This window comes from Pelodiscus sinensis, chromosome 1 (genome assembly GCF_052426305.1).
Source record: "Pelodiscus sinensis isolate ZL-2025 chromosome 1, ASM5242630v1, whole genome shotgun sequence".
Lineage (NCBI taxonomy): Eukaryota > Metazoa > Chordata > Testudines > Trionychidae > Pelodiscus > Pelodiscus sinensis.
In genome coordinates, this window is record NC_143052.1 from 127,445,166 (window position 1) to 127,459,954 (window position 14,789).

Below are 14,789 nucleotides of genomic sequence, written 5' to 3' on the forward strand. Positions count from 1 at the left end.
TCTATACAATGGGAATAAGTAGGAGGTCTGCGGTCAGGATATGGGAGACTCTGGGTCCAGACCACCTGCCCCAGTGACTAAATAATTGTTCATTCAAAACAGAACAGCTTCAACAGAAGAGATGCAGAGACCTAGATCAGACTATTCACATAGTTGTGGTGAGAGCATTTATCTGAGAGGTGGGAGACTCCTGTTCAGTTCTCTTCTTTCCATTAGGTAGAGAATGGAAATGAACTGGGGTCTTCCACGTCCCAGGTGAGTGCTTAACCCCAGAACTCAAAGGCATCACTATCACACTTTCAGTTTGAATGGGCAGCGATCCAGTGTGTAGGCTCTGAATATATAGCATCAGGGCCCACAGGTGCGAGAGATGTGGGCAATGCTCATCTTCCTCTGGTTCAAGGATCACATGGGAGATGAGTGTCCAGAGACCTCAAGAGAAATATGGTGCCCAGAACTGGATGCAATACTAGGGATGTTAAATTAAGATTAATTAACTAATCAAATAGTCAATGGAAATCCCATTAACTATTTGATTAGTCTATAAGGACGCAGGGTTCTTGTACATTTCAAAGGTTCAGACATAGCATGGAGCGCGGGGGCAGTGGGGGAGTCCTCCGTGGACTGTGCTTCCTTTTAAAATGTACAAGAGTCCTACTCGGGCTCTTGTACTTTTCAAAGATGGAGGCGCAGAAGGGAGTGCGGGGCCAGCAAGGGACTCTCCTGCTGACCCTGTGCTCTCTGTGGCACCTGAGCCTTTAAAATGTACAAAAGCTCTGTGCCCTTGTAGACTAATTGAACAGTCGATGAAAATCCCATCAACTATTTGATTAGTTAATTAATTCTAAATTTAATATTCTTAGTATTGTGTCCAATTCTGGGCACCACATTTCAAGAAAGATGTGGAAAAATTGGAGAAGGTCCAGAAAAGAGCATACAAAATTATTAAAACATGACTTATGAGTGAAGACTGAAAGAACTGGGCTTGTTTAGTTTGGAAAGGAGAAGACTGAGAGGGGACATGAGAGTGGTTTTCAAGTATCTAAAAGGGCATTACAAGGAGAAGGGGAAAAAAATTGTTCTCCTTGGCCTCTGAGGCTAGGACAAGAAGCAGTGGGCTTAAATTGCAGCAAGGCAGGTTTAAGTTGGACATTAGGAAAAACTTGCTAACTGTCAGGGTGGTGAAACACTGGAATATATTGCCTATGAGGGTTGTGGAATCTTCATCACTGGAGATATTTAAGAGCAGGTTAGACAGACACCTGTGAGAGATGATCTAGACAGTACTTGGTCCTGCCGTGAGGATAGGGGACTGGACTCAATGACCTCTCGAGGCCCCTTTCAGTTCTGTGATTCTAGATAGTTGTGAATAAGCGAAACAAAACTTCATTCTGTGGAAAACATTGGGCCTGTTTCTGCAGATGGCTCCCTTGCACCTAATGCCCTTTGTTCCTCACTACTTTTAAGTGTTGCCTTGATTCACCCTGCAACACGATATAGATGCTCTTGAATCATCTATAGTGAAGCTAAAAGGTCAAGGTCCTCAAAGGTAGATAGATGCTTAAATAACTTTGAGGATCTAGGGTGAAGTCGCAGTGATATCTGATATGTTTCAAAGTCTAAATTACCCTTCCCAGCAAAGAGAAGGTTTCCCTCCCCCCGCCCCCCAAAAGGTATTCCCAAGATGAACACAGAGCAGAAAGGGAGGATGCTACCAGCTGCCTCTTGTCAGCCCTGGAGAAGTAGCTCCTACTGATTACTGGGATGTGGGTGGGTGCAAGCCTGTCCACAGCTTAAAAAAAAGCCCATCCCTTAGCCTAGGAAGAAGCTACTGTACCCAGAACTCAACTAAGTCTGAGGGACAATGAAGGCAAAAACCAGGAACAGGTGTGAGAGTTAGAGGTGCAAAACTAGGGAAGCTGAAGGGGACACCAAGCAGAGAATCCCAGACAGTGCCCCACTGCTCCTCAAAAGCTTCCAGGGAGCCAGTGGACACTGCCCAGAGGAATTCTTTTGGATACATGAACAAATAAAAGAATGAAAACAGAACAGGCCCCCAAACTTGCAGGGACCTCCTCAGCCAACTGCCTTTCCCCGGTGTTCTGAATAGCTGCCTTAGCCATTACTAGGAGGGGTTAAGATGGCCCCATGATTTTGTGACCACATAGATAAAGTCTGCATAAACAAACAAGTGTAGGGAAATTTTAGAACTGTCATCTCATGTGAGGCTCAACCCCACATCCCTGAGATTTGAGTCACATGTTCTGCCAATTGGAGTGGGGGCAGGGTTGGAGAGAGACACATTATCCCTTATGTACTGTCCTAGAAGAAAATAGTAGAGCATTGGATTTCATTTCTTGGAGCCAGAGATTCCCCCTTTAAGGCAGTTCTGGGAGCATGTTTTATAGTATGAAGAGTCCATTGTACTCCTCCCCAGACATTCTAGCAGGGAGAAGAGGTTTCTTACCTAGGTACATCTACACTGCATGGCTATCCTGAAATAGCTACCCCACATCTACACAAACCGCTGGTTATTTTGAAATATTTTTTGAAATAATGGGCACACTATTCCACCATCCCAGTAAACCTCATTGCATGAGGGATAAGGGATGGCTCGAAATAGTACGTTATTTCAAAATTTGGCGTTGTGTAGACGTACCACATTTAAAAATAAGCTATTTCGAAATAGATTTGAGAGAAGATACGTAATTTGCATAGCTCAAATTGCGTATCTTATTTTGAGTTTAGGATGCTGTGTAGATGCACCCCTAGGAACCATGCTCATTACTGCACAGTCTAGGAATATTAGTGCAGAGGCTCTGATTTGTTCAGTGAGGTCATCAAAAGCCTGGGATATTGCTGTGGCAACTGTGTAGGTTGAGAAGTCTGTCACATTACCTGCAAAACAGAATAGTCCTTATAGCTCTGATAGGAGCTCCCTTGAAATATTTCTCAGTGCACACAGTTTTGAGTTGTTTGTTTCTCCGGGGCAGGGATTCCCCTTTGGAGGAAGATCCAAGAGAGTCCTTGGTCAGATGGCTCTATTGGAATGCACTGTTGTGGAGACTAGGGATATAAGCGAGTAGTCGAGTACACAACTACTGGCTTCTCCCCTCCTTGCTGTATGAAGCAGCAAGGGGGGTGGTGTGTGGAAACAGGAGCTAATGTTGCGGGGGGAGCCAGCTTAAAAGTCGATTCCCCCTGGTGCTGTCTCCTCTTCCCCCCCCAATATAAATTGTCTTTACATGATTAGTCCATTACTTGCCTCTTAACATCCTTAGTGGAGACCATAGGGCCTTTGCACGGATGTGCTGTGGTTTTTGTAAGGATGTGCATAGGGCCTGGCTTGAAGCTATGACCTGTTCTCTATGGTGGAATGTCTGGGGAGGAAGATTATAATGAAACCCCTCCCTTTTTGCCCCACATGTGACTTTTATGGGAAGGAGGTTGTCTGCCTCAGAGCATTTAACCTGATTTATATTCCTAAGAGGGGCTTAGATAACCGCACAAGTTGCATTAAGGAGATGAGTTTATATTCCTCTTCTTTTCCACTGAAAAATGCTGCATTGTTCTGATCTAATGGCTCAAAAAAATAAAAATGGCCTAGTATCTTGCATGCCATAAGGCCCAGGATCCAGTGGTACCCCACTTCCTCTCCAGACTTTGCAGGGTAGGGGGGGAGAAAAGACCTTTCTTATTGAAGTGGTTTTTTTTGCAGCTTACTCATGTGAAAAGAAGTACTATTACAGCTCCAGTGAGAAAATCATTGTAATCACTTTAAGTGGCTCAGTTTGATTCTATCCCAACAAAGGTGACACATACTCTACAGCTTTTATGCCTGGGGAGAAATGTTTGATCTTCCAAATGCTTGTGCTGAGGAAATTGGGAGGAGTTTTATGTAAAAAAAATAAGTTCAAGTAATATGATGCAAATGACTTTCCTGAGAATCTTAAGAGAGAAATTCCAAAGAGTATCTGGTTCTCTGTTGAACTTAACTCAGCTTTTCACTAGCTTCATTCTACTTCCTTTTGTGCTCTGCTTTCTGTTTCCCAACTGCTCTTATGCATGAGACCCTTTAGCACGAGTACTCTAGTAATGAATGTTCTAAGCAGTGAGTTGGGGCTTCCAGCCTTTTTTTTCCCCCAGTAGAAGTTAGGGATGTAAAAAATCGTTGAAAACTGTAATAGTGTAACGTTAAAAATACTAATGGTTACATGGTTAACTGTTTTACCAGGGGTTGTATGAGCAATGGATCTAGAGAGGGAAGGAAGAATGGTAGAGGGATGCCTCCATGGTTCCCGGAGAGCCAGCTGCCCTGCGCTACAGTCTCTGCAGTAGAGCTGGTAGTCTCTCGGCACGTGTGGGCTGCTGGCCCTGCTCACGGGGAGCTGGCTGTCCCGCTCTGCAGAGAGTAAACTGGCTCCCGGTGTGCTCCAGTTTCCTGCTCCTGGCCTTGCTCTTGGACAGCCAGCTGCCCCTTGCTGCAGGCTCTGACAGCCCCACTGCTAGGGTGCCGGGAGCTGGATTGTACTGTAGAGCCTTCAGCGCAGGGCAGCCAGCTCCTCCGGAATGTGGGGCAGCCAGCTCTCTGGGCAGGGAGAGTTTAACCAGTAACAGAAACAGATAAGCATCAGCTTATCAATTAACATATTAAACTCTTACATCCCTAGTAGGAGTCATTCCACTCATCTGCCTCCCCCTTCCCCTGCCCTACCTCCAGATGAGCAATGAAAGAGGGATCCTTTCCCCAGACATAGAGCTTCCTACTCCTTGTTCACTGCCCCGATGCTGCTTTAGCTGAACTCAGTGAGGGACTCAATAAGGCATTTAAACCAAAGTAAGTGTGTTTAAGGCACAGGGTTGCAATTATTTACTAAATCAGGGTATGTCTACACTACAGCACTAATTCGAACTAACTTAATTCGAATTAGTTAATTCGAACTAAGCTAATTCGAACTAGTGCATCTAGACCTAAAAACTAGTTTGAATTAGCGTTTTGCTAATTCGAACTAGCATGTCCACATTGAGTGGACCCTGAACCGAGGTTAAGGCTGGCTGGAAGCAGTGCCAGCAGGGCATCAGATTAGGACTTAGAGCGTGGAGCTGCTGTCTCAGGCTAGCCGAGGGCTGTGCTTAAAGGGTCCCGACCTCCACCCCGGACAGACAGTTCTCAGGGGTTCCCCGCTCGCTTGTCTAACTCGATGAGGGACAGCAAAGCAGTCCTGTCTTGGATTGCCCTGAATGCCCACACTTGGCACATCACAGCACTCGGCCATCAGCCCGGCTGCACTTGCCGCAGGCTGCCATCCCGGGGGGGGAGGGGTCAATCGGGGGGCTGCAGGAGAAGAGCCCGCAGAGCCACCCCAGTCCTCCCCATCGGGGGCTTGTACCCCATTCGTCCCTCACCTCCTTCCACTTACCCCTCCCTAGCCCCCCTTCCTGATGTACAAAATAAAGGACACGTATGTTCAAAAATAGAAACTCTCAAAACTCGGGGAGACTGGGAAAAGGAGGTAGGAGAGGGGAAGAGAGAGGGTGGGAGAGGGGAGGGCAACTAAAATGATCAGGGGTTTGGAACAGGTCCCATAGGAAGAGAGGCTAAAGAGACTGGGACTTTTCAGCTTAGAAAAGATGAGACTGAGGGGGGATATGATAGAGGTCTATAAAATCATGAGTGGTGTGGAGAGGGTGCATAAAGAAAAGTTCTTCATTAGTTCCCATAATAGAAGGACTAGAGGACACCAAATGAAATGAATGGGTAGCAGGCTTCAAACTAATAAGCGTAAGTTGTTCTTCACAAAGCAAATAGTCAACCTGTGGAACTCCTTGCTGCAGGAGGCTGTGAAGGCTAGAACTATAACAGAGTTTAAAGAGAAGTTAGATAAATTCATGGAGGCTGGGTCCGTGGAGTGCTATTAGCCAGGGGATAGAAATGGTGTCCCTGGCCTCTGTTTTGGAAGGCTGGAGACGGATGGCACGAGACAAATGGCTTGGTCATTGTCTTCGGTCCATCCCCTCCAGGGTAGCTGGTGTTGGCTGCTGTCGGCAGACAGGCTACTGGGCTAGATGGACCTTTGGTGTGACCCAGTACGGCCGTTCTAAACTCAGGGCTCAGGGTCGGGTGTGTCACTGGACCACCTTGATTTTCATGCACACCTGCTCCTGGGTGGCCAGGCTGGCAGCTCTCCTGCCCTAGACAGCCACTTTCCTGTGCCTAGTGTGGAGGTCATGGATGAGGTCCACGATGTCCGCACTAGACCAGGCGGGCGCCTGCCTCTTGCAGCCCCGGGCAGGCTCCTGGGAGCAGCCAGGTCCCGGGAAGAGGCGGAGGGCTGGGTGGCAGCGAGTGGTTGGCTCGTGCCGTGCCAGGTGCAGGGTCTGCTGGCTGGGTGCTGGCAGGCTTGTACCTAGCACGGGCACCATAGCCAGACCATGCCCCTTTAAGGGCTCCGGGGCCAGGAGGGTGGCAGAAGTGTTTCCCTGGTGGTGCCCAGAGTGGCCACCAGGGCAAGCTGGGGAGGGCTAGCCTCCCACTAGTTCGAATTAAATGGCTACACAGCCCTTAATTCGAACTACTTAATTCGAACTAGGCGTTAGTCCTTGTAGAATGAGGTTTACCTAGTTCAAATTAAGCACTCCGCTAGTTCGAATTATGTTCGAACTAGCGGTTTGCCTGTGTAGCGCCTATCAAAGTTAATTCGAACTAACGTTTGTTAGTTCAAATTAACTTTGTAGTGTAGACATACCCTCACTTACTAAGCCAGTGTAATTTTTTTTTTTTATGAAAACAAGGCCATAGACCAGTGGTCTCCAACGTTTTGGGGCTGCCAGGCGCCTGGGGGTGGGGCTGCTCACGTGCTGTGCATCCGGGGGCGGGGCCGCTCACAGGCCACGTGCCTGGGGGGCGGAGCAAGCATGCGCTGCGCGCCAGTGCCAGTTCTGGCATGTGCCACGACCCCGGGCAGGGGCTGGCACCTGCCGCACGCCCGGGGGCGGGACCAGCCCAGATTGCTCTGCGGGCGCACATAAATGGCCCGGTGGGCACTGGCACTGCATTGGGGACCACTGCTATAGGCTGTAAAGTTCTCTTTTTTACCACCTGCAGATTAGCCAGCTAATTGTGGGTTGGAATGATTTTCCAAAGTGATGATCTGCTAGCCAAAAGAAGGCACATTCTGCCAAAGAGGGAAGCAAGCCCTCATTTGGTTATTGCTCCCCATTTCTCTGCCCCATGCAGGTCCAGTGTGTTCCTGGTAGGATGTTCTAATTTACACCAATCTAGTCACGGTCCCTCGAGGGACCATCTGCCAGCTGAGAATTTCCAGAGAACAGCAGTGCTGCAGCCAGGATCCCTTCCTCTCCTTACACGTGGGACAAATGGAAGGGATGGCTTAGAACCAACATTATGCTCATTGAGAGCTTCCTTCGCAAAACAAGGGTCTTCTCAGCTGGCTGGATAAATCCATTAGCCAGCTGCCATTTAAGCGGTGCTATAGTGCTGGATGTGGGGAGTCTGTGACCCAGGAATTCTTTCCAACAGTTGTTTGACACTCCCAAATGATTAAAGTCTGTTCTATCTAGGCTTAAAGCTAGTTACGAAAATCCAGACTAAATGAGCAGTTAATGTGGTAAAACGCCCTTTTCTGCAGGGAGAGACGAATTCCTTCCTTAAGTGTCTCATTGGCATGTTCCTTTTTTAATCAGAAAGTTGTGGTTTCCCTACAGTGACGTCATAGGCCGTTGAAAAAAGAGGGAGAAACACATTGCATTCTGGAAGACAGAAACAGAAATGAAAGTGTCTTCTCATGACTGGCCTTGTACATAGTAGGCTCAGGAGTGTGCAGGTGGAGATTGAGCAGCTATCTCCTCATCCTATCAGCATTTGCACTGGTCACAGTCTGGACTCATTTCCCATTTTTTGCTCCTTCTGCCAGGTTCAATATGTATTGAAAGGTAAAACAGAGGGCTAGTGCAGTGTGTGAAAAAGCTGGACAGATACATGCTAACCTAGGGTTTCAGCTTTATGGAACCACATCCCAAAAGAGAGATGTCATCAAATTGTGCATGTAGAACAGTGTTCTGCCGCTTCCAAGTTTAAGCACCTTTCCAGATCCAGATATTGTCTATTCTGTGAACCTCCCCAGCAGTGACCTTGCACAGTTGTTTGCTATCTTTAAACAAGGTGCGTTAGCCTAAATAGGGCTGATTATAGCCACTCTGTTCATTTGTACTTTTTGTTTTACCATCAGTCTCACTACAACAGGTTTATTGGTCAAAACAGTCTTTTGTTACCATTATCATAACGTAAGACTTGCTATCAGTGATCAGCTTGCTGGCCCATCTAGTCTGGTATCCTGTTTTCAACAATGACCCATGCAGATAGCTAGGGGGAAGCGGATAGTGATTATCATTTCTTAAAAATCTGGAAATACTCTCATGCCACACTGTCGTTGAGAACTTGGGTACATGTTCCAGCCAGCTTAATTTTCAGTTGCAACAGTGGCTGTTTGTGTTTCCCTTCCAGCAGCCTACAAACTCAGAGTCAGTTTGGCTTCACTCTCCTCTTCTCAGTATCCTAACTTTTCCCTGAAATGTGGTGCTTCCCAACCTAGCCCTCTTTGTGGTAGGGCCTCACTCACCAGTCCATCACAAGAGGAGAAGGAGGGCTAACAACAATAAATTGGGAATCACTTGACTTCACCTGAGTTAGAGCTAGGCTGAGACTCGACTAGACTCTTGGAGAGTTTCTCCTGAGGTACTGGGACCAGCCTCTGGGAATCTGTCAAGACTGGGGCTCCAATCCTGTGCCTATTGAGTTCAGTAGGAGTTTGTCCGTTGACTTTTAGCGAGAACAGAATCTGGCCTGTGTGAGCAGGTTGCTTCAGCTCCTATAACTGCATTTGATGTTTCTTCATATTCTCTCTCTCTCCTCTTTCCCCACCCCTATCCCCAGCTCTCCATGCCAGTCTTTTCCATTTCTACCTCACCTTGTTGCTCATAGCCAGCGCCGATCCAGTTAACTTCTGTTTCCTCCAGAGTCCTATTCAAGAGAATGTCATGGTCATCATAGTTCCCTCTCAGCTGCGCACTTGTGTGCATGCGCAGAGGACATTTTTACCCTACCCACCTCCTAAGCAGAGCCACGCAGCAGGGCAGTGGACGGCAGGTGGCTGCTCCAGTGGCCAAGGCCAAGGCTGGAGCTGCAGGGCGGAAGCAGCTGGGAAGTCACCAGACAGCTCTGGCCCCAGCTTCAGCCCTACATACGCAGTTCCTGTCACTGGGGATCCAGATGGGGCAGGAGCATGGGGGGGTATGGGACTCTTGGCTCTGGCTCCATGAAGCCCCAATGGCTGCATGCAAGGTGCCCACATGAAATGAGTTTGGCAGGTCTCAGCCCAGCCACTAGCCAAGCCCATACTGCAAAAAGTGCTACAGATAGAGGCCAAGCTGGACTTAGCTCCAGAATATGAATGCCCTTGAGCATACAGTCACTGTGTGGTGGGGGCCCAGCTGGCTGCTTTACGTACTATGCTTGTTGTGACCTATAAGCTGCCCTCCCCAGTCAGGCTAGAGACCTCTGCCCCCCCCCCCTGCCCCCCCAAACACACACACACACATACATACGTACATATGTAGCTTCTGGACTTGGGATGCCACGGCAGGATCCACCTCTGGCCTGGCCACTGTGCTGGGTGCCACCTCACAGCCTCTGCTTGAGGGCTTCTTGCTTGTGGAGAGAGGAGGGCTAAGGCAGGATGTCTGGATCTATCCCATGCCTCTAGCGCAGGCCTGCACAACTCGGGAAGTGGCGAGGGCCATATTACTCCAAAGAAAACAGCTGCGGGCCGCAAGTAGGGATGCTCTCCCAAAAAATACCGAACCTGCGGGCTAAAAATTTTTGTCAAGGGGAAAAAACCCCCACGTGTGTCTCCATTTGGCCCCCTGGCATTTGTCTCTCCTGCCCCTTGGTGCCTTCCCCTTTCTCCTGACCTGTCCCTCTCCCCTCAGCACAAGCCCCTTCCCCTCTCCTACCTGGCTTCTGCCTTCCGGGTTGCGGGGCTGCCGGAGCCTTTTTGAATCCTGCAGTCGCTGGCCGTGATGTCACGCTGGTGTCTGCAGGCGTCCCGCTCTCCTCGCTCATGCCCCGCCTCCTCGCACCGGAGCTGCATGCAGGCAGTCTGGCAGCGAGAATCACTGCACTTCCCCGTCCCTGGCGGCACTCTGCTCCTCCGCCTGGCCGGAAGATCGGATGGGGCCACGCTGCCCGTAGCTGGTATGGGCCGCACAGTGAGCCCCTGCGGGCCGCATACGGCCCTCAGGCTGTATGTTGTGCAGGCCTGCTCTAGCGCCACGGCTGGGAGGGGCTGAGGCCCCAGAACAACACTGCGGGCCACTCACCGTGGGAGGTCTGCCCCTCCTGTGAGATCTCCAGCCAGCCCTAGCCCAGCCTGGGACATCCCCACCCCCATCTCTGCCCACAAGGGCTATAAACAGAGGAAGTTGCCTACTGAAAATTTTGCAGTGTTAATTTTCTTTTAATTTGACTTCATATTAAATAAACATTTAAAGTCATGCTCCTTGTTAATTAGCCCTTATTTTAGTGTTCTATCTTCCATAACATTTAACAAAAAATTATATAAAAAGATATTGGTTAATAACTTGGGTGCCACAGTGGCACACATCCGCACAAGCACACAACAAAACTCAGCTCATGGATGGAACGCATATGGCCATGCCCATTTGTAGTGCATTTAATTCCAGTGCCAACATGGCAGCCAGGAGCAAGTCCATCCGGCTTTAAAATGCAAGTCTTTAATGTCATTCCTGCTGAGCTGCCTGTGGTCCTATCCGTATTTAGTGTAAACGCTCCTCCCCCCCACCCCTCTTGCCTATCCCCGCACAAATACTCACTAATTTTAAACTGCCTGTTGAAGGATGAGGGCTGGCTCTCACTTGGTGTCATCCTTCTCACAGCATCATTGTCAATCAAACAGTATGTAGAAGGCAGGACTATATGGTTACAAAGCTTGTTCATAGTATTCAGGCTTTCATGTTATTTGCCCCTAGAGGGCTAAAAGTAATGACAAACACGAAAGGAGTTGCAAATCCATCTGCAGAAAGGCAGGTAGACTCTGCACATGGCAGCAGTCCCAGCTGTGTTTGTCTTATGCGTGAAATATCCAGTCCTTATGTGCAGCAGGATTTTCAAAGCCCTTGCTGCTGCTTTTCCTCTCATGCATGGGAACATAGCTCCACAAAACTGCTATCTTGTTAGGATAGGAATTAATGTAAGTCTTCCCTTTTCTCTGCAGATAGAGCTGTTCGAGTTTAAGGGGGAGGATATCACAGAGGATGAAGATGGTGGAATAATTCGACGAATCCGTGTGAAGGGTGAAGGCTACTCCAAGCCGAATGAGGGAGCCCTTGTAGAGAGTAAGCCTGTTTCAGGAATATTAAAGGAAGTTGTCCTGTGAGTGGGTGGCAGGACGGATGGCTGGTTACTAGATAGCAAAGAAGTCATTTTAAAATCACCTCTTTTTCTTTTTTGCTGGACAGCTTTTAATCTACCAGAAACCTGACTTGGAGACTCAGGAGGCTTGGTAGGGCTGCCCAGGTGCCCACACTCTTTGACAATAACAGCCAGACATGTTTCAGGAAATGGAAATGTGTCAATAGAGGGAAGGGGGAAGGTTCTGACATTTGTTCCCAGATGTGAGTGAACAGGTTTACTGGGTTTAGCACAGATGTTACATTTGTTGCCCAGAAAATCTTTTTTAAGGGGTACCTGCCTGAGAGTGTTGGTTTTTTTTTTGCATCTCAGTCCACCTAGAAGGTCGACATGGAGATCGGGTGTTTGACAAGAGGGAGTTGCGGTTTGAGATTGGAGAAGGAGAAAATTATGACCTTCCTCCTGGCTTGGAACAAGTAATTCAGAAAATGGAGAGGTCAGAGGAATCTGTGGTGTATCTCAAACCCAGGTAAGTGTTGCTGAACTCAAGTGGTTTCATTAGGTCAACAGTTCTCAAACTGTGGGTCTGGACCCTATTTTAATGGAGTTGGCAGGGCTGGCTTAGATTTGTTGGAGTCTGGGGCTGAAGCCCCAGCCCCACTGCCCAGGGCTAAAGCCAAAGAGCTTCAGCTCTTGGTTATAGGTCTCAGGTTATAGGCTCACTGCCTGAGGTAGTGGGGTTCAGATTTTGGTCCCCCCTCCTGGGATCATAGAGTAATTATTAACAGAAAGGGGTTGCTGTGCAATGAAGTTTGAGAACCCATGAACTAGAGCTGTGACGTCCAACCTGTTTTGAAGTTTATTGCAAACTAGCCACACTCAACTGGCCAAATAGCCACATATGGCTAGTGTGTTGGACACCACAACATTAGACTGTGACCCTGGCCCAAGGTGGCCCTAGTACTTCTGGCTTTTGATTATTCTGGGCATATTTGCAGCTCAGGGGAGTGGGTGTGAGTGTTTTCTTAGTGTAGTTTTTCCTTCTTGCCCACCAAAATACCCTGGTCCAAATTTGGATGGCCCTGATAGGTAGGAAGTATCTAACCAGCTTGACACTCAGGTTGATGAAGCAGCTAAACTGTAATGTGAGTGGACATGAGATGCATTCCCCACTGTTGGAGTAGAGGAGTAGAATTGACTAAAGGGTTCAGGTGGAATATAGTGATTGATGTACCAAGACACAGCGATAGTCTAGCTAATGCCGTCTCTGAGGTTAGGGAGAGGGGTAAAAACCCCATGCAGCTCCTAGTATTCAGCATAAAACTGTAGCGGGTAGTGCCTTCCTATCCCCTGGGAGTGATTATGCTCTGAAGCACTTGGATTCACAGCTGTTGTCATTTTCTTCGTAGCCCATGTGATTTCACAAGTTGTTCCTATATGCTTAAAAATGCATGCCCTTTTTTTACTCTTATTTACCTCAGTAATAATCAGTGTATAGTGATTCATGTGAATGAGCCTGGAGTAGAGGACGGACATTCTTGAGATCAGCCTTTTGATCAGCCCAGTGTGAGAAAACACCCGGCTTATAGAGGCTAAAGTTAGGAAAATCTCAACTATGAACAATTTGAGAGACTTTTGGGGAGATGAAAAAACATCTCTGTTTCCTCTGAAATAACACCACCTTCTGTTCAGCTTCCATGGTGGATGCAACATTTGTTTTGATGATGGACGTTCTGAGGAAGGTGGGGCATAGGCAGCAAGAAGCTGCATCTTTTTTAATGGTCCCGCATGTAAGCAGTAGTTCCCTTTTCCAAAGAAATAAGACAGATTCTAAGGAAAGGGAGGGGATGCAGGCTACACAGCAAGGTTGCAAGCATGAGTAGTTTGTCATTATAGCTTTCAGCAAATCCTGCCTTGTTTTAAGTTTTGAAATACCTTAAACTGAATCTGCTCTGCATTACTCACTAGCATTAAACAGCATTTGGAACCAGAGTCCTCTCTTCATTCTCAGAATGGATAGAGGACAGGCAGCAACTAGACACACTCCCCTTACCCAACATGCCAGCAACTGTGCTTAAGGTAGTCCTTCAGCTGGGAGGAAGTAGTTCTGTGTCCAAGCTCAATAAACTCTTGGCCCCAGGTAAGAGTCACCAAGAGAGGCATCTACTGCCCGTTACCAGTAGTTTTATGGTGTGGTCACATCTACTAGGAACTGAATTATGACCAGCAAACTCATTTCATATAGGCCATTTAACAGCCATGACATGGTAACAGCTTTGGGTCACTGCTGGCTAGGGTTGTAATCAACTAGTTGACTATATGATAAGCAAATGCTTATCGGATAGTCGACTCGACTAGTCGCTCCCCCCTCCTTGCCCCGTTTGCTGCCTCTATCAGAGAGAGGCAGCAAGGGGTAGGGGAGCAGTAAAGCTGGTTCCCCCGAGCACCGTCTCTGCAGGGGGCAGGGGAGGCAGAGGCACAGTGGGAAACAGCACAAATGGGGATGGAAGCAGTCCCCGTTCTGGCCGAGTCCCACAGTGGCACTTCTGCTTTTGAAATGTACGAGAGCCCTCCGGGAGCATGGAGCAGGGAGCATGTGGCAAGCTGGGACTCAAGCAGTGCCCCCCTCCCCTCACTGCCTCTGAAAGGCAGCAAGGAGGGGGGAAAGGAGCTGATGCTGCAAAGCAGCCCCTGTCCACAGGGGTCCCAACAGGGAGCTGAGCCCCCTCCCCCGGACAGGAGTTGTTGCCGCCAAGCAACCCCTGTTTGTATCGGACAAGGCTGGCCGCTGCGAACTGGGGCTGCTGGACTCAGTGCGAGCCAGAACCGAGCAGTCCTGGCTCGTGCTGATCACTGTACCTCTTCATATTAAGTTTAGTAAAAGCCCAGAGGCTCTTACTACATTTAAAAAATGCAGAGCCACAGCGCGGCCGGCTCTGGCGCCGGCACGAGCCAGGACTGCTCAGTCCTGGCTCAGGTTGGCTCCTCTGGAGCTACCCCCTCTGCGGCTCTGCAGAGACACCTATCGACTAATCATATAGTCGATACAAATTGTATTGATTATAAGATTAACCAGATAAACACTTTATCATCCTTACTGCTAACCCAAAAACAATACAAACTAGTAACCTAATGATGAAAGAATTTGCATTCCAATCCCACACAGTCATCCAAGCCCCACCTCTCCTGTTTTTAGGCAAAAACTGCTCATGCCTTAGTGTCTTTGATAATGCTGAGTAGAATGTGAATATGGTGCTTCTATACAGGCATTTTATCTTGGCTCCGTGCTTCCATAACAGAGAAAAGGTCCAGCTGGATTCTTAAAGCCATTTACTTCTGT

At 48.3% G+C, this 14,789-nt stretch overlaps 1 protein-coding gene across 1 annotated transcript in view; it reads left to right on the top strand.

The window, feature by feature from the left end:
* Positions 1 to 14,789, top strand: part of FKBP4 (FKBP prolyl isomerase 4) — a 34,679-nt gene that overhangs the window by 11,359 nt on the left and 8,531 nt on the right. Inside the window, exons 4-5 of the mRNA XM_075900255.2 lie at positions 11,313 to 11,433; positions 11,822 to 11,978. Coding sequence (XP_075756370.1) covers positions 11,313 to 11,433; positions 11,822 to 11,978 — 278 coding nt within the window. The remainder of the gene's footprint in view (positions 1 to 11,312; positions 11,434 to 11,821; positions 11,979 to 14,789) is intronic.